Below are 26,145 nucleotides of genomic sequence, written 5' to 3'. Positions count from 1 at the left end.
CCCCTCATAGAGAAGGGTGGAGGAGATCTATGGTCCCATGCAAACTGACACCTTGACCCAAGGCACTGCTGAGACAGCAACAGAGCACCCATGCCTAACAAAGAACAAAACAAGTCTAGAACGTTACCAAAAAAAAAAAAAGGAAAAAGGAAGAAAAAAGAAAATCTAAGCCCTGACTTTCTTTTCTATTCCTTTCTATTGTAATTTTGGTTTAATAAGAAATAAATCATTAAGCACAAAATTCGAAACTGGGTTATAGGTCCTTTTAAGGTAGTTCAGTCTGATAGTGACATGTGACCCTCCAGACTGAGCCCTCCAATATAAAAGCAGGTCTAAATAACTAAGTATGGCATGAGTCTATTTTATTCCAAGGCAAGAGATTTTTAGGGCAAAGGCCAGCACACATAGACAAGAGGGTGGATCGCACAGCTGGGCATGATGTCGCATCATGAGGTTTTACAATGATATTGATTTAACTTCTCTTAACCGAGGAGGCGTTAAGTATGCTGTCTCACATAGCATTAGATAAATAATTGGGTATCAGGCCTGACAGAGGGAGACAGTAAAAAAATAATGTGTGTCTGAAACTAGAGCAGATTATTTCATTCATATTTTAAAACCATACCCTTTACTTTAAAGAAATCAGCTTTGGGTCACTGTACAATAAAATAAATTCAATAAAGCATACAAATCAATGGAAAGCAGCAAGACTGGCACATTAGCATGAAAACGACCTGCATAAAACAGTGTGTATCAAGTCACGCTCGATCTGAATAAGCCAATTGAAAATGGTAGGCTTTGTAGTATCTTAAAATTTAATAAACTGTAGCTATATCCAACTAGACTAGGGAAGGGAGGGAGGCCCTGCTAAAGATCGATAGGCAGTTTTCCTCTTTGCCAGAAGCAGTAGGAAGGCCAGAGGCTGGTGGCAAGCCAGACCCTGGCACCGCGTGTGTCCAGTCTATTTAATCTATGGTAGGTCTTGACTAAGTTAGTAACCCTTTCACTCCCATGTGTTTGTTCAATTGGACCTTAGGATAACATAAGGCTGTGACCAGAGTTGGAAGTGAGTTGGTATGTAGGCTTCAAGGAGGTCAAATGCTATATAATAAAAGCTAAATTATATTACGTTCATCTGTGAATTGTGTAGGACTGTTAAATCACAGACCTGTATCTCTGAAACAAATAATACATTATATGTTAAAAAAAAAAAGAAGATAGTAGGAAGGGAAAAATGAAGGGGGGGAATCGGAGGGGGAGACGAACCATGAGAGACTATGGACTCTGACAAACAAACTGAGGGTTCTAGAGGGGAGGGGGGTGGGAGGATGGGTTAGCCTGGTGATGGATATTGAGGAAGGCACGTTCTGCATGGAGCACTGGGTGCTATACGCAAACAATGAATCATGGAACACTACATCAAAAGCTAATAATGTAATGTATGGTGACTAACATAACATAATAAAAAAGAAAGTGATTATTTTCTAAACCCATAAAATTTGGTCTGCTATTCAAAAAGCAGGAGCAGCCAGTACATCACAGTGGTTTAAGGGGAAGCTTGAAAAAATGCCCAGGCTCTGGAAGAGATCATGTACATGATTAATGCGGAGGCTAAGGCCAGCAGGAAGAAGAGGGACGTCCACAGTCAGAGAGTGTGATTGTCTTTACAGTGCACTGGCTTTGATTAACGTGCACACTCAGAGAAGTAATGTGTGGAAGGCCAGAAAAGACCTGTTTTCAAATGTTGGTGCTGAGTACAGATTTCCCATTACGTCCTGAGAGGGTATTGATGAACAACGACTTAAAGTCTTTTTTTGGGGAGAGGATGCCGGAGGGGTTACTTTCCCATGCACGGGGAAAGATACAAATGGATTTCCTTGTCAGTGCTCACTACCCTTATGAGTCTGGAGAGCCAGCAGTGAGAAGTTTATCCCTTATTTCAGTTTCAATTACCAATTCTTTGCAAGAGATATCTTAAGTGATTTTAACTGTAATGTTCTCCTTAAATGACTCCTTTTGGTATGCAGTGTGTCTAGTTCTTCAATGTCTTATGAAATCATGTTCCAGAGTTTTCAAAGCCTGTAGGTCCCAAAGAAAAAATGACAACATGTAATAATCACCTGAGAAACTTTCCCCACCTACACCAGAAAGGATGCCTTCTGTCCTCTTGCCCCAGGCTGGAGTCTGATGTGCTTTCAGTGGTTGTGTGTCCTGTGTAGCCCTGGGAGAAAAGAAAAGCATGCTAAAATTAATGTGTAGTGTAAAGGGGGGGTGTGTGTAGAGGAGAGCACCAGCAAGCACATAAAGTATCTCTCCAGGAAACTCTGGTTTTTCCAGGTTTCCAAATTTCCCCAGTCCTCACTATTTTATATGAATTGTAAGTAAAGGGACATACAGCTAGCAAACCATTAAGAACCAAGCACCTGACACTTTTACTGGAAGTTAGAATAATACAGATCATGTGAAAAAAACCAAAACAAACAAAAAACAAAAAACTAGCAAGCTGGAGAAGCATCCACCAGAGCACTGTCAATTTGTTCAGCTGATTTGATCCATGTCCAGAAAAACCAGTAGCTCCCTCATAGGAACCAAGTCGGACTACTTGGTAGTGATTCATGAGGGCTGTGGTAAACTGAATAATGGCTCTCCAAGATGTCCACTTCCTAATCCTGTGAATCCTATGAACCTGTGAATGTCACCTTCTATGGCAAAAGAGACTTTTTTTTATAAAAAAAGATTTATTTACTTTAGAGAGAGAGAGATGGAACGAGTGCGGGGGGTGGGACAGAGGAAGAGGGAGAGAGAGAATCTCAAGCAGACTCTGTGGGAGCCTAGTGTGGGGCTTGATCTCATGACCCTGAGATCAAGACCAAAATTCAGACACTTAACTGAGTGTACCACCCAGGCACCCCCACAAAAGAGACTTCATAAATGTGATTATATTGGGGATATTGAAGTGGGAATATTATCCTGTATTATCTGGATGGGTACGAAGTAATCACAGAAGTCCTTACAAGAAGGAGCAGGAAGTCAGAAAGGAGAAAGCCACTAATGTGATCCAGAGTTGCAACTATAGTTATGTGCTTAGAAGATGGAGGAAGAAGGCACAAGACAAGGGATGCAGGTGGCTGCTAGAGGCTGAAAAAGGCAAGGGAATGGATTCTCCCTCAGAGCCTCTACAAGGAACAAGCCCTATTGACATCTTGACGTTAGCCTCGTGAAAGTAACTTATTTTGGACTTCTGACCTCCAGAAGTGTAAAATAATAAATTTCTGATGTCCTAAGACACCAATTTGGGATAATTTGTTACAGTAGCAATAGGAAACTAATACAAGGACTCTGTGTGAGGATCAGCAGACCAAACGATACAAGATATGATTGCAGTTGTGGAGATAGAGGGAGCAGTGAAAATCAACATCCATGCAACACCCAAATCTGGTTTTCCCTTTAGGTTAGCACCAGAATGTCCTTGCCTTTGGAAGAATAGATGAGAGCAGCAATGTTTCTCAGATGTCTATGATCTTTAGATGTGATATTAAAGCAATTTATTTAATTGGTCAAAAATGGGACTCAGGTCACTAGAAAAAAACCTCTACCTATACACAATAATTTTCACCAGTTTTAGAATTCTCAAATGAACATTAATGTCTTCATTTTTGGTTCTAGAAAACTTCTGGTAGTCAATCCTGGACTCTTACCACTAGGTTACATCTCTCTCTGAATCGAAAGTCAAAAGTCCAATTGGGAGAGAAAAACACAATTGTGACTTTCTTTCTTTTCTTCCCCCCCCCCTTAGATATATCTGCTTTCAGTCCCAAATAGAATGAAAGAGAGAGAGAGAGAGAGAGAGAAATGTCAAGTTGCTGATAAAAGAAATTTAATCAAAGAAGAGGTTATTTATTTTATCATTTTTGGGACTGGTCAGATAGACAGCATATGATGCTTTAAGAGAACCCCACTCAGAAAAATGCCTAGGAATCTCTTGTTCTTGTGTACTTCCTTACAATGTATGAAGCATTCCACCAATTCAGAGCCACCCATCGAATTTCTGTGCTTCAAGATGAGTACTGACAGAAAACCTATGGTGATACTTCCTCCTACATGACCTCTTTTTAATTGGCTCTGAAGGTAATAATGACTTAAACTCCTAGCTTTTAAATTTAGACCAACCAATATTCATATACCTTGAAGAAAAGTTAAGGAACTTTGAGCTTTTAAGCTTCTGTTTCCTTATTTATAGGGTGAAGATAATAGATTCTAGAACAGAACAGAAGATAATCGATTCTTGGAATAGGTAATAGATTCTAGGAACATGTAGGCAGCAGAATTGTGCATAACTTATGATATGCACAATTCTGGGAGTGTCCATGATATGATGGCTACTCTTAAATTTGTGGAGTGATGCGCAATGCTGGGTGTGAGAATTGAGTTAGAAAATTGAGCATTTTAACAGTTTCTGGAACTTAGTAAGCACACAAAAACTTTTTTATTATATATGCTTTCAGTATAAAATTATACAAAAAGTAGTGAAATCCTCACACTTATGAAGAACTGGAGAAGGTTGGCTATCTGTGTTATTAAAGACAAAAATGAAACCATCTGGTTAGCTGGCCTCTTCTTTGCCTACAAGTTAAAAACAAACTTTGCTAAGGAAATGCTTCATTTTAATTCTACTTCTGCTTCCTCCAGGTATTTAGTGTTTGGGACCCTTAAGTCTACTTCATGAAATCCTTCTCTAAATGTTATAGTCTGTTTCAGATTTGATACAACGCTAACAAGTAAAGGGTAAATTAGGGAATTTGAGGGCTGAAGAACACAGAAAAGATTTATGTTGGCTAATTGAACATAATAAAAAAAACAAAAATAATAAAAACACTAAAAAAGATTTATGCCTCATATATATGTATATATACATATATATATATATGAAACAATGCATACACACACGTATATATTTAGAAAACCAGTTTTTAGGTTCAAAGAAGGGAGTTCCTACTTCCTATATGCACACCCCATATACATACACACAACAATTACTACAGCAGCAGCAACAGCAATAATTATAACAATAATAACTAAAAGTATTTTCCCTAGGTTGATCCCCAAAAAGATCTCTAAAATAAGCCCTATCCTTGTTTCATAAACAAATACAAGATTGAATATTAAAGACTATCATCACCATGCACAAAGTAAAACTTATGTAATTTTTAACTTTAATAATAGACTATCTACGTGATCATTTCAAAACAAAAAATAGAATTGGGTGTTCTGCCCAGGTGGAGTATATGTCTCATAATTTCAGCTGTATTGGTAAAGAGCCTTGGTTCTTTCCCAATTTTTCCTAAGTGCTTGGTGACATCCAAAATACCTTCACAGGGAACACAGACTTTAGTTGCTAAAAACAAAATATAGGATTTTAGCATCCCTGGGAATATTTACAGAGAAAATGCTATAAAACCCTGTTTTCTTATTTTCCTGTGCCCAAATCGAATATATATCCCAGCCCTCTTTGCAGCTATATGAGTCTGTGTTTCTGGATTCTGGACTATGGGTCGGAGTGACATGTTCTAATTCTTATCCTGATGCTTAAAATCTCCTATGAGATTCTGATTTATTTCTCATGTCAGATGTGTGGATACAGCAGATCCAGAACAGTGCTGTGAAGCCTTAGAGAACAGGTTATCTTGTAGCTGGAAGACTGGTTCTTAAATGGCTATGTGTTGTATCGCCCACCACCCCATAATCTACCCTGACTGTGATGTGAGATAGGAATACATTTTATTGGGTTAAGTCCTGAAGATATTTTGATGTTATAGCAGTTAGACCACTCTGAATAATATGGAACAAGAGGAACAGAAATGAAAAAAATATGTATACAATTCTCAGACAATATTTTCATTCTTTCATGGGGCAACCCCTTTTTCTGACTTGAATCCCAAAGGTTTCTTAGGATACTAATTGCTAAGGATGATTGTTAGCAGATTATTCACTTGCTGATTTTCCAAGGACTTTTATAGAGTTCTCAAAATTTGAGAATAACACTTTACAAGAGGAATTAACATCCGGAGGTAGAGAGTTGCCTAATTAAAACTTCATGTTTGAAAAGTAGAAAAACAAGGTGTCCTTGCTTGAGTCTGGTACCTCTCTTTATCTCATCATTTTTGGTTGCTTTCATGATAATTACTTTTTTTCCTTTTGTATCTAATTTCAGTATTACAAGTAAGAGAATTCTGATGGTACTCTTGTAGAGCTAAATCACTTATCTTAGGAGGTTTATACTATCAAAAAGGTGTCACTAAATGTAAATCAACTCCTTATAAGGAATTAAAGAACAACCTTGAACAACAACGACTATGAACACACAGTTTATGAGTGTATATATTTTATAACCTTATGAAAGAATATTATGAATAAGGTTATACAGAGTTATATTGTCATCAGGTATAAGAAAGATGAATCAAGTCTGTTCATATTGTTTGGCAAGTACTGTAATTTTTAAATAAAAAAGGAAAGCATAATTTTTTAATAAAATACCATTATTCATAAAGGGATGAAGAAAAGAAAAAAGTAACATTTGCTGAGCATCTAATATGTGCCAAATATTGTGAAAAATACATGATTTTGTGAATCCTTACCATGTGGCAAGTATCACAATCATTTTAACGAAGAGAAAATAAGTTCAGACCAACTGTTATTTACCCAAGGCTACATAGCTTATAAGTAGCAGAACTGGGATGCAGACAAAATGTATTTACTGAGTCTATATTCATTTCACTTTACTCAGTAGAGTTGCAATAGTAACATCAAGTTTGAGTGTTAGAATTAAATAAAATAACTATGTCTAAAGCTAAGATTCTTAGATAAAAGTTCTATGTCTTGTATTATAAATAATCCAAATGCAATCTCCCCTCTAGCATGGCTTATGTAATGGCTGAGTTTGAGTTTGGTGTTAAGAATCCAAGGAAAGTGGGAGAGGGAGGAAGGGTACTGACATGAGTAACAGAGAAAAGTAAGAGTATCTCAAGAAAGAAATCCCAGAACTATAAGTTACTTTAAATGTCTATGTAACGTAGCACATTTTTATTCTGTTGGGACTAGGAGATAGATGTGTTTCTTGAGGCTATTGTGCATGAGGAAATCGCTGTTGGTGAACCTCTTAACCACCCAGCACATAGATCTAATCCTTGTCTTTGCTCTCTACTGCATTCATGGTAACTGCCATCAATGTCTAAGGAGATGTTTATAATATTTTTTCCTATGTTTATTTTATTATATTTTATTGAGGTATAATTGACATATAACATTATATTAGTTTCAGGTGTTAAAAATTGATTTGATATTTGTATAGTGAAATTATCATCACAATAAACCTAGTTAACAATTAAAATTAATATTTTAATTTTGTATTAGTGTGTTTTATTAGAAGAAATATAAGATAGTCATTAAAGGCAGATCCTGTGGCCAGATTGCCTGAGGTCAAATCCCATCTCTAATAGTTACTATCTGTGTAACTTAATAAAAGATATATTTAGCATCTTTATCCGTCAGTTTCCTCATCTGCAAGATAAGGGTAATAATAATTCTAAACTCATAATGTTATTATAATGATCAAATCAGTTTGTGTATGGAATAATGTCTAGCACACAGAAAATGCTAAATGTGTTAGTTACAATTATGGAACAAAATATATACTGTCATTGTATTCATCTACTAAGTGAACCACAATATCATGGGACTTATTCTATATAAATACCAAAGGAGAAGAGAATTAAAGGGATAGTTTTAGGTCTTGAAAATGGCATAATATTATGTTATCAAAAATTTAGGGGCTACAAAGTGCAAAATACATAATAAAGTTTTTTTGTTTTGTTTTTAAACAGTGGCAGAAAACATCAAATCATTTCATACATATTCTCTGTCTCTGAAATGACAAAATAAGTCTATAAAACTGTTTGATATTTTCTATTCTTAAACCAGATCCCTACTTAATAGAGGTTTTACTGATCAGCTGCATCATCTCTTTTTTTTTTTTTTTTTTTTTCCATGCTAATCGAAAGAGAAAGAAGGGAGTGGTAGGTCCGGAAATGCAGTGGGGATGTGGGAGGAATTGGAGTCAAGGTCGGGGCAGCATCAAAATGGCTGAAAGGTTTTTGTTGCACCAATAAATTAAGCTTCAAAGGTATCCCTTTCACATGCCTAAAAAACTTTTCCATGGCATCAACATTGCTGGGTTATTGAAACATTTCCCATTATACCTTCTAACCTATAGTTTGATGATTACATGGCAGACTCCCTACTCCGGAGCTAGATCTGCTCTCCTTTTGGAGGAAATAGATTATTATTGCAACCACTATTTTTCAGAGATTTCTGGCCTCCAGTTTCTTTAAAATATTTCTAAAGTTTATCCCATCCTCCTCTGGGTATCTTTCTCTGTCGGATCCAAATCAATGATTTAAGACACAATTTGCTGACAGGAGAGCCTGAGAACCCATTATGAAAATGAAGGCAGCAAACAACCTTTGAATGCATTTCCCGATTTAAAAAGCCTTCATTACATAGCACATTTCAGGCTGGAATGTTAAAAATTTATTATATTTCAGTAATTACAGCTTCCTCTGGAAGCTTGGCATAATATGGAATCATTTGTAAAATGTGTATTTGGTTTGGCACTCAGTAGGAAGCTTGCCAGGCAATACATTTAATTAGTAACATGAAGAAGAGAATAATTGTGGTCTGTCATAATGTATTACTTTTAAGTTCTACATGTGTTTAAGATAGTGGTCTCATAACAACGTATGAATTTAAAGCTAAAGGTAATTTCCCTTTCATCAGTCTAGGGTTTTTATATGGGGAAATATATTATTTTGACAGCGAAGTGTGCATTAGCTGCATTCCTTGGATGTAACTCGTTGTCCATTGTTTAAGCTACAAGAGTGTTCCCTGCTCTACTCAGAAACAACTTTTGGCCATTGTTTAAGACCTGGAAAATTGATACATTGCCTTTCAATCTTAGACAGCCTCATTTAAGTTTAACTTTCTCTAGAGATGTGTGGAAATAATGAAACACATTGCCTTTCTTGAAAGTAACCATGCCCATAACATCTAGTTCTGCCTGATGCATTAAGTAAACTTGATAAGAGCAACTCAAACATTGTCATAATTAATGCCAATTTTTAAAAAAATCACAAAGCAATCTATGTCAACAGATTCAAAGAGGAGAAGTATGGTGATAAGCATATATACTGAGGACAGGTTTTCATTGAGTTAATAATGCAGTTCCATTTTTTCAGGAAAACATGCTTATAATAAATTTGAAAGCCATCACAAGAAAAATGCAACAAAAGGGCCATTTGGGCTTATAGGGCATAAGCGTTTTGGTATCCAGGTTTCTAAGAATACTCTCATCATTTACCTTTGCATGAATCCTCTCTGTCTTTTATTATTACCCAGGGACAGTCTCCTTAGTGAAGAGAGATTTTCCTCTAACAATAAATCTAATTTAGATTTCACATAAGGGCATCTACTCTCAAGACACATCCAAGGTGTAAATAAGACAGGGACAGAGATTGTTTTCATCCCCCTTCGCTCCTAACTCCACTGTATTTTAGCCTCTCAGAATCTTCCTTTTCTCACCCTGACTGGCTTAATCTTCCCTAGAGCCTCCCTGATTCTCTCTGCTCCTTTCAAAGCATCACAACATTTACTTTTGTGAGTGATTCCTTCAGGGTCCCATTTTGTGCTAGGAACAAGGAACAGAAACCAAATTAGAACAGTGTGTTGACAGAGAGAAGAGGGTAAGGAATTGGTCATAGGGAAAGGAGAGCTTGGGGTGTATGGAAGCTCCATTCGTTCAGATAATCATTTATTTTTGAGGAAAGAGAAGATAGAAAAAATATCTCCTTATGTGATCCCACTCCAAAAGTGTAAGAAGTGCATTTCTTTTTTTTACCTAGCTTGTAAAACCCATAAATGAACCCAACTTTTATTCCATGGCATTTGGAACCAAAATTATTTTAAAGTAACAACCATAACAATAACAACCTATATTTTTGAATACTTATTTACTTTAAAGCTATGTTCTGAGCACTTGTTAGATATTAGCTCAAGCAATCCTTAGAGTGACTCCATGTGGTATGTGCTCCCATTACCACTAAGGAAACTGGGGCACAGAGTGGCTGTTTATCTTGCTTGACTTATACAAAATGGTAAGAAGTAGTGGTCTGTTTTTGGAAACAGTCCAAGGTAGTGTGACTCCAGATTCATACTTAGTGTTACTATGATACTACAATTAATTAATTGTGGAGAAGATATAATGTGGCAAAAACAAAATGCAATTAACTGAAAGACTTAAAAAAAGGATTAGAGGGGCGCCTGGGTGGCTCAGTCGGTTGAGTCTGCCTTTGGCTCAGGTCATGATCTCAGGTCCTGGGATCGAGGCCTGCATCTGGCTCCCTGCTCCCTTCTCCCTTTCTCTCTCTCTCTCTGCCTCTCCCCCTGCTCATGCTCATTTTTTTTTTTTTTCTCTCTCTCTCTCAAATAAATAAATAAAATCTTTAAAAAGGATTATAAAGAGAAAGATAAAAAGTACACTTGGTGATGAAAATGCAATGTTGAATATATATAAAATATCCAAAATCTCATGTTTTCTCTTAAAATTAGGAAAAGACCTTTGCTTTGAAATATCTACTATTATAAATACTGGGGAATGAAGATCAAATGGAGTTCATCTTCTTGGCAGTATTTCCTGAATCTCAACACAATGGGACTTCTTTTGTTTTTCATTTTTCATTTAATATTGGTGTCTAATTGGTGCCTCTCCAAAACTGAAGTATGTAAAGAGAATGGCCAGTACTCGGGGGTGCAAATCTCATGTGTGTGTGCATTTGTATCTTAGCATAAGCCACTGCGACTAACATGTATTCTTTTGCTTTAAGGGGCAAAGGACCACTAAAGCATACAACTGATGTGATCTATGCAGCTAAAATGATATCAGAATCAGGATCAAGGATGGATGTCCTTGCTCGGCAGATTGCTAACCAGGTGAGTTCTCTAAAAATGGACATGATGAAAGTCTGTGCTAATTGCTCTCTGCCATGCAACACTCGTTAAAACAAAGTTGGATTTTTATGTTATTGTATTACTTTTTCCTAAATTATTATTTAAAAATCTTATTGCATAATTAGTACACAAGTAGTGGGAAATTAATTCTAAGGAAGCTTAATTATTTCTTAGGGTATTATTATTATTATTTAGTGCTTTATTATTTCTAGATTTTTGAGCTTCAAAGATATATTAAAATTATTTAAAATACCAACCTTTGTGAGTTTCATATATACTCAAATTATTTTCATGGGCTCTAAGACTCAATGTTAGTATTTTTTTTCTTAACCTTAGATTTCTTATTTTTGCTATTCAGAAATCAATACCTTCCAAAATTCTATTATGTTATGTTTTTAGTGTTAACAATATATTCTGGCATTCTATGTAAAATTCTAAGACAAATAGTAGAATATTAAAGTGAAGATATAAAATGTGGAAAGCATATATTCCTTATAGAGACAAATGTTAAAATTTCTAAACACTTGGGTTCCTTCCTTTCTTTTTTTGTTTGTTTGATTTATTTTTTTTAACATTTTTAATTGAAGTATAGTTGACATACAATATTATATTCATTTCAGGGGTAGACCATAGTGATTCGACAATTACATACTTTACAAAATGCTTGCACGATAAGTATAGTTGCCATATGTCATCCTACAAGGTTATTACAATATTATTGACTATATTCCCTAAGCTGTACTTTTCATTCCTGTGCCTTACTTATTTTATAACTGGAAGTTTGTACCTCTTAACTCCCTTCACCTATTTGACCCATCCCCCCAACCCTCTTCCCTGGGGCAACCAACAGTTTGTTCTCTTTTCTGTTTTGTTTCTTAATTTTAAATTATTTTTAATTTTTATTTTATTTTTTACCTTTTAATTGAAGTATAATTAGCATACAGGATTATATTAGTTTCAACAATTCTATACATTACTCAGTTACTTTTTTTAGATTTCTCATGTCTCTGTTACAATTTTCTAGGCAGCAGCTACATTATTTTTAGATCCATTTTTTTTATTATGTTATGTTAATCCCCATACAGTACATCATTAGTTTTCGATGTAGTGTTCCATGATTCATTGTTTGCATATAACACCCAGTGCTCCATGAAGAACGTGCCCTCTTTAATACGCATCACCAGGCTAACCCATCCTCCCATCCCCCTCCCCTCTAGAACCCTCAGTTTGTTTTTCAGAGTCCATAGTCTCTCATGGTTCGTCTCCCCTTCCAGTAGCTACATTATTAATTACCTTTCATCCAACTTTAATTGAAAAATCTGTCAATTTCTTTAGTAATGTATTGAAAAATTCACTTAATGTTTCAAACTGAGATATAGTATTGTAGATTTTATATTATTCACCATCATAATGCATATCTGTTTCCCTTTGGAAAAAAAAAAGCACTTTTCTTTTTGACTTCGTGACTATTCCATATTATTTCTTGCTTATATACTTTGAGGGAAACTTTGGTGGGCTGCTTCTTATTATGTACTCTTTTTAGTCTCTGTTTTTTAAAACATGATCAACTTTAAAGTATATTATTAGATATTTCTAGATAGAGGGGAAAAGATACAAGAATACTAACAGAGACAAACATTTTTAAATATTTCTTGCATATACATATGTATATTTTCAGTATCTTCCTACTTTAAGCATTATAATCATTTTATTAATCTTTTTAGTATTTAGTATTTACAGTTAAAAACAAACTCTATCCTAATATAATTCAAAAAACAGTATGAATAAATGATTGAAACACAAATCCACCCACAGTTTTCTGTATTTTAGAATTCTATTGCATTTACTTTTATGAGGGAGACCAAGTACTAGTAGAGTAAGTGAAACTATAATGCATTAGACAGATTTATGTTTACTGATAACTTTTTAAATATTTAACACTTCCTGTCAGTGTGCTTCTGTTTCTTTCAGAATGCACAGTTTTGAAAGTTCAAAAAATTGTGTCACTTGGAAGTTTTTTTTCTTATATTGATCTTTTTTTAATTGCATCAGATTCACCTTGCTACAGGTACTTTTATAATGCAGCTTTATTACATTATACTGTTGTTTTTAGTTTGATCCAAATCACATGGAAGAAAGCAAAAGTATTGTCTCGCTTTCATGTAGCTTTTACATTTTAAAAGAAGATTAAAGAAAAAGTCATTGAATAATGAAAAATTATAGATGACCCTCTCTGGCTTTTTCCACTTCATATAGGATAGTAGTTTCAAATGAATTACTTTTGTTCTGAACAAATAGGTTCTCAAGAATAAAAACTGAGAATTATGAAACTGACTCTTATTATAGAGATCATCTGGGGAGATTGTCTATGACTGTGCTTCTGATATTATTTGATAGATTAACAAAAAAATTTTAGACAGCAAATAGTATCTGAAATTTATTGTGGAATGCAAATGAATAAGCAAGGCAATTTTCAGTGTCTATGTGTATTATGAAAAGTATCTGCTAGAACATTGGTTGCTTTCTATTTTGAACAACCTAATTAGTTCAAAAAAATTTTTTTAACAATTTTTATGATTCTTTCTAGTCTATTTATTACTAAGGAGTCAGAAGATCAAACATCAAAAAATTTTCAATTCCACCCAACATGGACTTATGATATCTATATCTATATATAGTGTTAAATTTAGTTTCATTCTCTAACATTTCAGAGTACAGTTCATATGCAGAGAAAATGAAATGAAATTACATTAATTGAGGTTTCTAATTCTATCTACTTAAACTTTCTTTTTCCTTTTTTTCTTTCTTTCTTTTTCACCCTTCTTCCCTGTTTTGCTTCCCTGAACATAAGTTTACTGTGTGTAATCAAATATAATTTACTACTCTGGCTGCACCCTAATTAGCTGTTTTAACATCCAGAACTCTAATATAAGCTCACTTGTCCCAATCAGCCAACATCTTTAGGGCTTTAGAAGTATCTTGACATGGTGTGGTAGGTCATTTATGGCATTTAAGATGTATTGCTTAAGTTCTGTAGAACTCTGGTACAAATTCTGTCTCTATTAGGCAGTATATCCCTAAAGGACAGGATGTTGCTAGCTATCACAATTCTTAAACATGTTATCCATGAATAAAGAGAATGACGAGTTAGAGAAATACTCTTCTTACAAATCCAAGATTCCAGACTCTTAGTACACATCTCTTTCTATTCCTCAACTCTACACTGTAATTCATTATGTTAAGCAGATATTCTAAATTAGATGAATTGAATAACACCTCACAAGGTAGGAAAAATACATAGATCTCAATTAATTAGAGAAGCTGTATATCCCCAAATAGGAAAGAGATGAATAGGAACTGATATAAAATGAGTATCTGCTAAAGTGTTTTGCACTAGGAGAGGACAAAATTAGCCTTTCTTACCTCTGAGTGGTGTGTCTGAAGCCTATAATACTCCTTCACTCTATTTTTTTTTTTTTTTTTTTTGAGAGAGAGACAGAGAGCACATGAGAGGGGGGAGGGTCAGAGGGAGAAGCAGGCTCCTTGCCGAGCACGGAGCCCGATGCGGGACTCGATCCCGGGACTCCAGGATCATGACCTGAGCCGAAGGCAGTCGCTTAACCAACTGAGCCACCCAGACGCCCCTCCTTCACTCTATTTTTGCCAAAGCGAAGATATCCACACTATCTGCTGGGTATTCCCACATAATCATAACTGAACACAATTAAAATGAAATTTTAGTGTTAAATATAATGAAAGCCAATGCTAATTCAAGATAGGATGGCATTTGAGAAACAAGATAAAGGATCACAAGGCAAATCATATACAATGCATTTAACTATGAACAAAACAACTGATAAATGGAATTTCTACTGATATTTTAACAAAACGTTGTTAGTGGCTCACCTCATTTGAATTATTTCCCTGCTGATGTTATGAGAGTAAAAAATGTATTCTAATAAAAGTATGCAAAAAAGAAACTTCTGAAGCATTTATTATATTATTCTAACATGTCCCTTAAGAATATAATTTCTAGATGCATCTTGTGACAATATTTGTATTTTGATGCTATTATCTACCTGAAATTTATTTTGAGCAAAGATATTGATATCTAGATTTGCTTTCCACATTAATGAACTTTATAAAAATAAATACATAGCAGTGTCTCAGGAATTAAATAGATATAGATAGATACTAAAGTATATTATCTGTTTGTATCTTTTTTTGAAGTATAGTTGACACACAATGTTATTATTTTCAGATGTACAACCTAGTGATTTGACAACTCTATTTGTTATGCTGTGCTCACTACAAGTGGAGTTACCATCTGTCACCATACAATGCTATTACAATACCATTCCCTATATTCCCTAGGCTTGTACCTTTGTTTCCCATTTATTCCCAAACTGGAAGTTAGTATCTCCCACTCCCCTTCACTCTTTTTGCCCATCCCCCACCCCTTCCCTCTGGCAGCCATCAGTTTGATTTCTGTATTTATGGGACAGTTTCTGCTTTTGTTTGTTTGTTTGGCTGGTTAGTTTTTTCGATTCCACATATAAGTGAAATCATATGGTATTTGTCTTTCTCTGTCTGACTTATTTCACTTAGTGTAATACCCTTTAGGTCCATCCATGTTGTTGCAAGTGGCAAGATCTCATTCTTTTTTATGGCTGACTAGTAGAAACCTCAGTTTGCTAAAGAGCAGCAGTGATTGGGCATAGCAAAGAGGAAAAAATGTTCCAAGTGTGCTGAGATTCAAGGGGTAGAATAATTCCAAATTAGTGACTGACCAAATAGATGAGAGAGAGAGAGAAAGCATTCCTGTTGAGATGGTTAATAGAGGGGAAAATAGGTTTTATAGTAGGCAAAGTGGGTTATGAGATAGTTGAAGAATATGTGTGTTGAGTATGAAATGATGAGACAAATGATGGACTGGGCAAATCCACATGTATCTTCTGAAAACAGGGCTGGATAACAAAGATTTAGTTCTTTGTATTTTGTGATAGTTGAAGCAATAACAATGTGTACTATTGTCCAAGAAGAGGGTGAGAATCAAAAATGCCCAAAACCAAAAACTGAGAATGTCAATGGGGCAACATTGAAAAATTTTTAGAACTCATGGTCATGAACAGGAAGAGAGATGAGATTATAAGGTTGAGGGAGGGTTTTTGTTCCAAGGGACATCATGTTGAAAGATTAAGAATAGAAAAAGGAGACATTAAAACTGCAGAAAAAGATGGGATCGTTGGTAATCTATGATCCCAAAGAAGATGAAATGAGACAGCCTCTGAGCTGGAGTAGAAAGTGGAGAAATGAACCCCGAGGGAAGGGAAAGGTCATGGACTCAAGCCCTTTGCTATCACTGATTGCTTGAAATTTCTGTTCTAGAAATTCACAATGACACCTACTACTTTTTATTAACAAACTTTGCCAGCGTAGCAGAATTTTAACTGCTGTCTATAATTGCAAAATCATTTTAAATGTGTCTTAAATAAAGTGTATACTCTAGTATGGGTGAAAAAATTGTGAAGCTTATGGAATAAAGATCTTTAAAAGTATTCACTTTGCTAATTCACTCTTAAAATTCAGACTTGAAGGTATTAAATGTTTTTTACTTTTGCTTTCATTATGAAATGATGTATTCTGTGTTGGTACCAAGCATCTTGTTAGAAGAGTGAAGGCTGGTTTAATGTGAGAAAACCACCTAGGCTGACATGCCTTCTGCTTTCCTGTAGTGAGTGTCCTGGGGGTTAAAAAACTTAAAAAAAAAAAATCTATGCATTAAAAAGCTAACCAGATGTCCTGGTCAACATCTCCTGTCTTAATAAGCTGGGAAGTAGTAACCAATGTGTGTTATGATATTCTACCACTTGATTTGCCTAAAAGTCCCTAGCAGTGTTCTTTTAATTTTTTTTTTTTAAGATTTATTTATTTATTTGAGAGAGAGAGATATCACAGGTGAGCAAGAGGAGGGGCGGGGGGGAAGGAGAGAATCTCAAGCAGATTCCCCGCTGAGCACAGCTACACAGGGCTCGATCCCAGGACCCCTGAGATCATGACATGAGCCAAAATCAAGAGTTGATGCTTAATCAACTGAGCCACCCAGGCACCCTAAAAGTTATTTTTATGCAAATTTTATTTAAAAAAAAAAGTCAAGGGCATAATGTTCTAAAATTTAGGGCCCAAACTTTTTCTATCACCCTTTTGTAAAAATATAAAAGGTAGGGAGAACATTATTTGATTTTGTAAGGGGGGTTTGGCAAATAATAGATGAGGATTCTTAAAGTGGGAATGATTCATTCTCCTGATTCTGCTATTATGCAGCCAAAATTGACTCAGAAGGCTTTCCAAATGTCAAAGGAAAGAAGGCTTTAATAAATTTTATAGCATGGAATTTACCAATTAGTATGTTTTTCTACTTCACCTATAAAACTGGCTATGGTATTCAGGGGTAACAAAGAATTCTCATCAATTCTGGAAAAAAAGGGTGAATCTGGGTCAAACAACTTTGAATTTCAAAAGTTGAACTTCAAATTTTGTACTCATTTACTCATTGTTTCCTTAGCAGAATTAGATAATTTTAGACAATTGTAGTATGGCCTTGAAGAGTCTCTTGAGAGAAACTATATGTTTTGCTTAACCTTAGGTAATTGCAACATTGGTTATTGGTCAAGAATCTAATGATTAGGGGTGCCTGGGTGGTTCAGTCGGTTAAGCTTCTGACTCTTGATTTTGGCTCAGGTCATGATCTCAGGGTTGTGGGACTGAGCTCTGCCTCAGGCTCTGTGCTCAGTGGGAGTCTTGCTTGAGATTCTCTCTCCCTCTCCCTCTGCCCCCACCCCCACCAGCTCACGCTCACTCTCTCTGTCTCTCTCTTGAATAAATGAATAAATCTTTAAGAACCTAATTATTACTTTGCAAGTTCTATTTTATCATAAATGTATAGTTGTGCTGGTCTTTAAGGAACAAATCCACACTTTCCTACTTAAAATTTACAAATAAGAGTATGAATTTAAGAAACCAATTTACAAATCAGAGTGGCAATTTATTGTTTATTATATATGATAAGACTGGCAGGAAGACTGATATTGTGCCTAGACTGTGAAGGTAGGGATGTGTAGTCAGATCATGTGAGTTGGAACACAGCTCTACCATTTATTAACTGGATGAGTCAGTTAACTTCTCTGTGCTTAAGTTTCCTCCTTTGCTAAATAATCATAGAACCTACCACCTGGAGTTGGTGATTAGTAAAAGAGTTAATATAAGAGAATAGTATATGACAGATAAAACACTATCTGTGTCAGGGATTATCATTGCGTTCATCCATAGGAACAAATAATAGATATGACCATTATTCAGCGAGGACAAAGAAAGTGGCATTTTTGGGCGCCTGGGTGGCTCAGTTGGTTGGGCGGCTGCCTTCGGCTCAGGTCATGATCCTGGAGTCCCGGGATTGAGTCCCGCATTGGGCTCCCTGCTCGGGGGGGAGTCTGCTTCTCCCTCTGACCCTCCCCCCTCTCATGTGCTCTCTCTCTCTCATTCTCTCTCTCTCAAATAAATAAATAAAATCTTTAAAAAAAAGAGAAAATGGCATTTTGAATAAATGTCTTAAAGGAGACATCATTGTGCAGTGAATGAAACAGAGAAAAGTAAAATCAGATCTTTAAGACAAATCATATACTTTATCTAGACTCAGTTTGCAAATGTGCAAAATAACAATATAAACTCAAGTAAAATGGCATGGTGGAATACTAACTTAGAATTATTCACATAAAGGACATGGCACAATGCTTGGCACTTGGGAAGTTCTTAGTAAAGATCAACTTCTTGTCATGACAAAACAATGAGATGCCTTGCCTTGCATCATTATAGGTAATTCTAAATAACTAGTTTTTGGTCTTTGAAAAAATCTAAGTACTCTCTACTTCAGAACAGTGCTGGAGACAGTGTTCCCATGAATTCTCTATTTCCTTGAAACTCTGCAGCTCACAGTATTCTGTGATTTTAAAAAACACTTACCAAATTCTCTTAAGTTAGTGATTTAAAATAAAATAGATTTAAAAGCAAATAGATACGGGTTCAAAATCTGGCTCTAACATATGCTCTTCAATCTTGGAGAAATTATTATGCTTTCAAAATTTCTGATTTCTCATCTATAAATTGGGGGAAATCCCTTCCTTCTTTTTTCTTCTTCCTCCTTCCTCTCTTTCCCTGTTTCTTTCTCTTTGTCCTTCTTTTCTTCCTTCTCCTTAGTTACAGTTTAATCTTCTTGAGATTTGGGGAATTACCCTTACTTCCTTGTTTAAAATTTGAGAAACATCTTCAATGTCAAGGTCTCACTATCCTCTTAGCTCATTATCTGACTGGTTACATATATCTGTCTATTCATTTATATGTCCAGGCTGTGATAGTATTTCTGCAGAATTAACTAAGAAAAGAAAGAATTAATTAAGAATTAATTAAGCAAAGAAATTTCTTTGCTACCTTTTCTGATTAACTTTGACTCAAGGGTAGTATGTTCTCATCATGTCTACACATTCTATAGCTATGACTAGTCTAGTCTATTTAGCAAACATGAGAGAGAATAAGATTCTCTGGAATTTTTCAATAACATTCCAATTTATGAATTACTAGGTAAAATAAGAATTGCACAGAATGTTTTTTGGTCTTTCATCATACTTTCCTTTTTTTTTTTTTGAAGATTTATTTATTGATTTTAGCAGGGAAGGAGTAGAGGGAGAGGGAGAGACTTGAGCAGGGAGCCAGATATGGGGCTCAATCTCATGACTCCGAGATCATGATCTGAGCTGAAATCAAGAGTTTGGTTGCTTAACCAACTGAGCTACCCAGGCACCCCAGTCTTTCATCGTCTTCTCAATTTACATTTTAGGTCATTAGAATTAAAGCTTTTTTGACAACATTTTTATAATTATGGAAATTATATATATATCTATTTTAAGAAATGTAAAAGAGGAAGAAAATTATTGATTGTATCATGCTTGTTTATTTCATATATTTCCCAGTATGTTGTAAACACAAACACAACCACACATTGATTAGCAATTTGATTAAGATAGCATATAAATTTCAAATACTGTTTTTTCCACTTTCTAAAACTATTTTTCCACCTCCTTTGAGCATATTTTCTTGAGACTAATATCACATTATATAGATATGCATTCTAACTTAATCTTTCCACTATTTGGGGACATTTAAGTTATTTCCAAATATTGCTTTTATAAATAATGGTGTAATTAATATCTTTGCATATAAATTATAGTCCATATTTTCACATCCTTATGAAAATGTATTTAAAGTGCAAGTAAGTTATCAGGGATTAAAAAAATTCTATTATAATTGCATAGAAGAAAGAACACAGAGTTAACCCTAACCACAGATACTTACCATGGTATGTTGAAGCTCAAAGCTGTCCTCCCAAGAAGTTCCTTGCAGATGACATTACAGTGTAGGAGACTGTTTTTGGTAAAGAAGTTTAATACATCTCTAAAACATGTATGTTGTTTATTTCTCATCTCCACATAGATTCCATGGCTGTTATCTAAGGTGCAAATGATTTCTTTTGTCTGTAATAGCTAAGGATGTGTAATGCTGAAAGTAATAGAAGATAATGTATGATTTGTTGCAGATGTTTTTTTGCCCAGATAAATAAGAAAGGACAGACAATGCCGAACTATGAGTCCCAAGGAGTTTTCTAATAGCAACTCTAAGTGAAGGAAATAATTGCATTTAAAATATTTATTTAGATTTACCTAAAAATGCAATCTGAAGCCTCCTAACCTTTTCATAAATTAAAGGCAATTATTTTATGTACCTTTTCATGTCTGAAAATTCCTTTGCTATTTCTATTGTCTATGCTGAAGTAATTATGGTTGAAACGTGAATAAACTCTTCTAATGGTGGAAGTATATGAGAATCTACATGGGCTTGGGGTGAGAAATGGGGCTCCATGACAATAAAGTTGCTCCCTTATAGGTACCTCCAATGTTGGTATTAAAGCATTCTGATCTACTTATAAGTTATTTTGCTATTTCCACTTTTATCTTTTATGCCTATTTAGTGTCCAGATCCATCATGCAAACAAGATTTATTGGCCTATCTGGAACAGATTAAGTTTTACTCTCACCAACTGAAAATCTGCAGTCAAGTTAAAGCTGAGATACAGAACCTGGGAGGAGAGCTCATCATGTCAGCCGTGAGTACTGCCCACCATTTATACCATCACGTGTAGAAGACGCTTGAAACAAAGCTGTGACACCCCTCCTCACTTCACCAAATCTTTTAGGTCCATGTAGGTTAGAATAAACTCAATTAGAATGTATTAAATTGCATGAAATTAAATTAGCAAGGAATCGAGCTAAAGAAATGCTATGTCAGTACAACTTGTCTTTATTTACTCCACAGATTTTAGAATGAATCAGGATTTGTAAGCCACTTAGGTAAGAAATAGATACTAATTTAGAGCATGGTTTTCTGACTTCAAAAGGGGGACAGATGGAACTCTGAATTGAATCCCGTAATTTTTATGAAATAAATGCATATGGATTTGCAAATCAATGAAAAAATGGCTTTATTACTAGTAATTGATATTCATTTTCCCATTATCCTTTTCTATAACATAGAAATTCAGGCCATGAAAAGTGTTATTTCTATATGTAATTGGAGAAATGGAGTATGATAGAACATAGATGGTCTGGAAAAACTTTCATAAATTTTTGGTAACCCTGAGTTTCAAACCACTATAAAATGATCATAGTAGAAATAATGTCTAAATTTCTACTCATCTTTTAATAACAGTAGATCATTCCTCTAGAGCGGGTATGGTAATAAAATAATATTTGATATTGGATTCAGTTATCAGTGACTTTGAGAAGGACATGGACCAAGATTATAAATTTAAGTTAAAGTGAAACATCATGAATGTTCTAGGAACTTATATTCATGAAGACAAATGATAACAACATACTTGTAAGTTTGTAATTTCTAGGACTTCTACAGCCTGACATTGGACTTTCCCTCAGTGAACTAACATGATTTAAAAGAATGTGATTGCAAAAACAAAAGCAGAAGGTTACCACCAAGAGTAGAAGGCAGGGAACTAATTCTATTGACAATCTAGCTTTTGCCTATATTTTATTTTGTTTGATCCTCACAATAGCATGCCAGAGAGATTGTTTGCTTATTTCATTTTTACTAATATTGGGGAAAAAATGACATTCCGAAAAGTTGAAAACTTCCTCAAGTTCATACTAGTAAACTTCAGAGCTGGGATTTACCTTCAAAGACTTGTCTTTGCTATTCATGTGGACAACCTTGAATCTATGATGAAACTGAAGAGCACTGATCAAAAGTAAATGATGTGGAAATTATGTCTAATAAGTATTAGAGATAAAAAATATTTTGTTTCCTTGGGGCACCTGGGTGGCTCAGATGGTTAAGCGTCTGCCTTCGGCTCAGGTCATGATCCCGGGGTCCTGGGATCGAGTCCCGCATCGGGCTCCCTGCTCAGCGGGGAGCCTGCTTCTCCCTCTGCTTCTCTATCTCTGTCTCTTATGAATAAATAAATAAAATCTTTAAAAAAAAAATATTTTGTTTCCTTGACATTAAAATTTTGCAAAAACATGAAACAAACCAACACAACCTGTGCAATATTGGTGCCCTGGCACTTTTCAAAAAAAATGCATTTTAAGTAGTACAAGCTGTATACACAGAAACCTGTGTGGGTGTCTGAATACATACATTCATATAAATGCATATATGTACACAGCATGTATATGTATATATATGCTTTGAAATAATGTATCTTTACTTTGGATTATTAGACATCCAGTCTTCATTTTCTCATTTAACATTATACTGCTTTAAAAGTGCAAAATATTATTTATTTGTAGACCTATGTCTATCTTCTGTTTACATTTGTCTATTTCACACAGTCACACATTCACTATCATTCACAAAGCCTAAATCCATATGAATTTTATTTTCTCATTATTTACTACTTTTGCGGGTTGTTGAAGCTAAACTTTCACAAAAAATATACTGTTAAAATATGTTACTGTTAATTGTTCTTCCAAAATATAATTTCCTCCAGATGTACAAATTTGTATTTCCTGTTTGGTATGATGATTCAAATTCATGAATTTACCCATATTTTCAGATAAATTAAGCACAAGTTTATAAGCCATGATTTACAATTTAAAAGCTGAGTCATCATATAAAGTAAGGAATAGCATTGCAAATCCAAAACTATTTTGTCATCATTTTCCCGACAATTTCCCTTTAGAAGAGATAAATCTGAATACAGGGAACATTTCATGCCCCCTTTTATATACCTTACAGCCATCTGCTTGCAGGTAGATCCTGAAAAGCTTTTTAAATACATTCCATTTACATGTGCCAAAGAACACTTGCTTTAATCTCTCAGTGACCCTGAGTTCTTGTCTTGTTATCTTTCCTTTTTAAATTGAGAAGAAGCTCTAATCTAAGTCATCCCTTTTCTCTGAGGTCTTTTGAAAAGTAACAAGCATGATTCTAAAGCAGAGAAACTCATTAAAAATTACAGAAATTTGTTATTCAAAACTATAGATTATCCAAAGCTCATTAAGTAAAGTTTGCATTTCAAAATCAGGTTCATGAAACATTACTTGTAGAAAATATATTTGATTAAAAAGAAGTAGGGAGAGTGCTTTCTGGGTCTGGGGTGTTAGGGTTTAGGAAAAGAAGATGAATTCATAGCATAAAGGAATTTGAAGATCATTCTCATAACAGAGCATTTAATTAAAATTATTTTCTAGTCATTCTTACATCGGTCTGCAAGCACTTATTCCGCAGTTACAAGTTTTATTTAGAAGGAAGCCAAAATGTAGATAACTAGTCCCAAACCCCAACTATGATTTGAGCATCTCTGTGTCAGGTGTTACAGAACATCTGGGGGATGCAAAGATGAATACAGGATGCTGCCTTTAAGATGATCAAGGACGTGTAAAATTAATACATAAAATATAACCAAATATACAAAATTGACTCAAACAATGTAATAAACTGTGTCATAGTGGTATGCACAAAAGCATAGTAAGAGGTGAGGGGATAATTAACTGCACTGATGTGGCAGGTGGGCAAGAGAAAGCTCCATGACTGACTTGACTCTAATTTAGGCCTTGATAAATAAGTAAGAAACAAATGTATACTGATGGAGAAGGAGAGGAAAAGGATTTAAGGTGGATGGCACAACTGAAATAAAACGATAGAAATAGGGAAAGAGAAGGCATTCCATAGAAATAGCAAGCAGTCAGATGTGATTTGGAAGTAATTGTTCTTGGTACTGTTGGTGTGCAGATTGGGGGAGGGGGAAGAGAAGAGAAGCAACCAATGAAATAGGGGCTGTTTAGAAAGGGTCATTTATAACATTTTAACTTTACCCTGCAGGCAACTGAGAGTAATTGAAAATTTTTAAGTTCGAGATGGACATAAGCAGATCTACGTATTTGGAAATTAACTCTTTTTGACAGGGCGGTGATAGATGGAAAGATAAGGGACTGGAGGATAGAGGGGTATTTAGGTATGACTTTTTAAAATAGTCCAAGAGAATAAAAGTGACGCAGCCCCTAAGAAGCAAAAGAAGAAAACCCTGAACAGGGCTTCTGTGGCCAATGGAGGCTGGAAGGCCTCCGAAAGGCGGGCGTTGGAAGATGCGCCTCTAAACGCGGAGGCTCAGGTGGACCAGCTGGCTTGGGAACTGGTGTGGTTCGCGGAGCAGCTGGAGTTGGGCCTCAAGATGCGGAGACCCAGTCCGAAAGAGAAAGTGTAGGCTACTGGGGCAATCCCAACCTTGCGCGGTAGAAGAACCCCCATGGCCAGGAGGAGGCAGCTGATGCGCTCCTTGTTTGGGGACTGCAGGGATCAGACAGAAGCCAGAGCAGGCACAAAACCTATGGGTTCTCAGGGCTGCAGCCTGCATAGCGCAGGGACAGCTTGTGTGCCAGGCCACCAGAAAGAAGAGCCGAAGGGTCTGCAGGCAGAGCCAGGACACCGGGGCACTCCTGATGAAGAGTTTAGGTTCAATTTCTTTTAGCCTCTCATCCTGGAACAGTTCCCCTCCCTGAGTAGTGTGGGGGTTTGTTTTGAGTGCAGGGCCTTTCCAGGAATGCTCTTTTGGACAGATGTGGGGTTGGTCTGTGCATGGCTGGTCGGGAAATCTGGTGCCATGGCTGCTGGACAGATGTGAGACCAGTGTATTGGTTACTGTCAGACAAGCACAGACCCATTTATAGGTTTTCAGATGAAATGTCCTTCCCGCCAGAAGAAGGAGGTCCATTTAGAAAAGCCTTCTACAATAAGCTGAAGTGAATGTTCAGCATGCTGTAGAAAGAACACTTTACTTTAGAATGAGATTAAGCAGCTGTTGGTAACAAGGATTATTGGGGAAGCTCTCTAACTGTATGCTGGTGCTCACCTATAAAAGGATGTCCTGTCAAATGGTGTAGTGCTTTATGCTGTGTCATTGCACCACTAAAACTAATTTCTGGAAAAAAAGAATCCTCCTGGATTAAGACAATTTTGGTGAGAATGGAGAGGAGTGGATCGCTGCAAGCAAAACTCTGAAGTAGAAGTTGATTAGAGTCAATCTTTTGAAGGATAAGAGTGAAGAAGAAGGAAGAATTAAGACTTACCTCCAAGTTTTTGAGATTTGGTAGCTTACTTAGTCAAAACTGCCATCATTAACCAAAAGATAGGATTCAGAGTAGGAAGAGTAAAGCAACTCATTTGGGTTTTACTTGAATTCAGTGGCTAAGCAGCATTCAAAGAAAAAGTTCTAGGAGAAGCTGAGTATAGGATTTTGGAACTCAGGAGAGAGGTATGAAAGAGAAATAGATGGAACCAATCCAGTAAAAGTATGTTGAATAAGAAAAAAAAAAATAGCTGAGACAGAGATCCAAATATGTATCTTTCTCTCCTTCCTTCCTTCCTTCCTTCCTTCCTTCCTTCCCTCCTCTCTCCCTCCCTCCCTCCCTCTTTCCTCCCTCCCTCACTTCTTTCTTTCTCTCTCTCTTTCTTTCTCTCTCTCTTTCT

General features: G+C 35.6%; 1 protein-coding gene across 1 annotated transcript in view; it reads left to right on the top strand.

The window, feature by feature from the left end:
* LOC118017833 (catenin alpha-3-like) overlaps positions 1-26,145 on the top strand; it is a 1,833,615-nt gene that overhangs the window by 1,739,786 nt on the left and 67,684 nt on the right. Inside the window, exons 17-18 of the mRNA XM_035016112.1 lie at positions 10,935-11,040; positions 21,137-21,271. Coding sequence (XP_034872003.1) covers positions 10,935-11,040; positions 21,137-21,271 — 241 coding nt within the window. The remainder of the gene's footprint in view (positions 1-10,934; positions 11,041-21,136; positions 21,272-26,145) is intronic.

Source organism: Mirounga leonina, unplaced genomic scaffold (genome assembly GCF_011800145.1).
Source record: "Mirounga leonina isolate KUSES-001 unplaced genomic scaffold, KU_Mleo_1.0 Mir_106, whole genome shotgun sequence".
In the NCBI taxonomy this organism is placed as follows: Eukaryota; Metazoa; Chordata; class Mammalia; order Carnivora; family Phocidae; genus Mirounga; species Mirounga leonina.
Note: the sequence above shows the minus strand (reverse complement) of the source record. Positions and strands in the feature narration are given on the sequence as shown.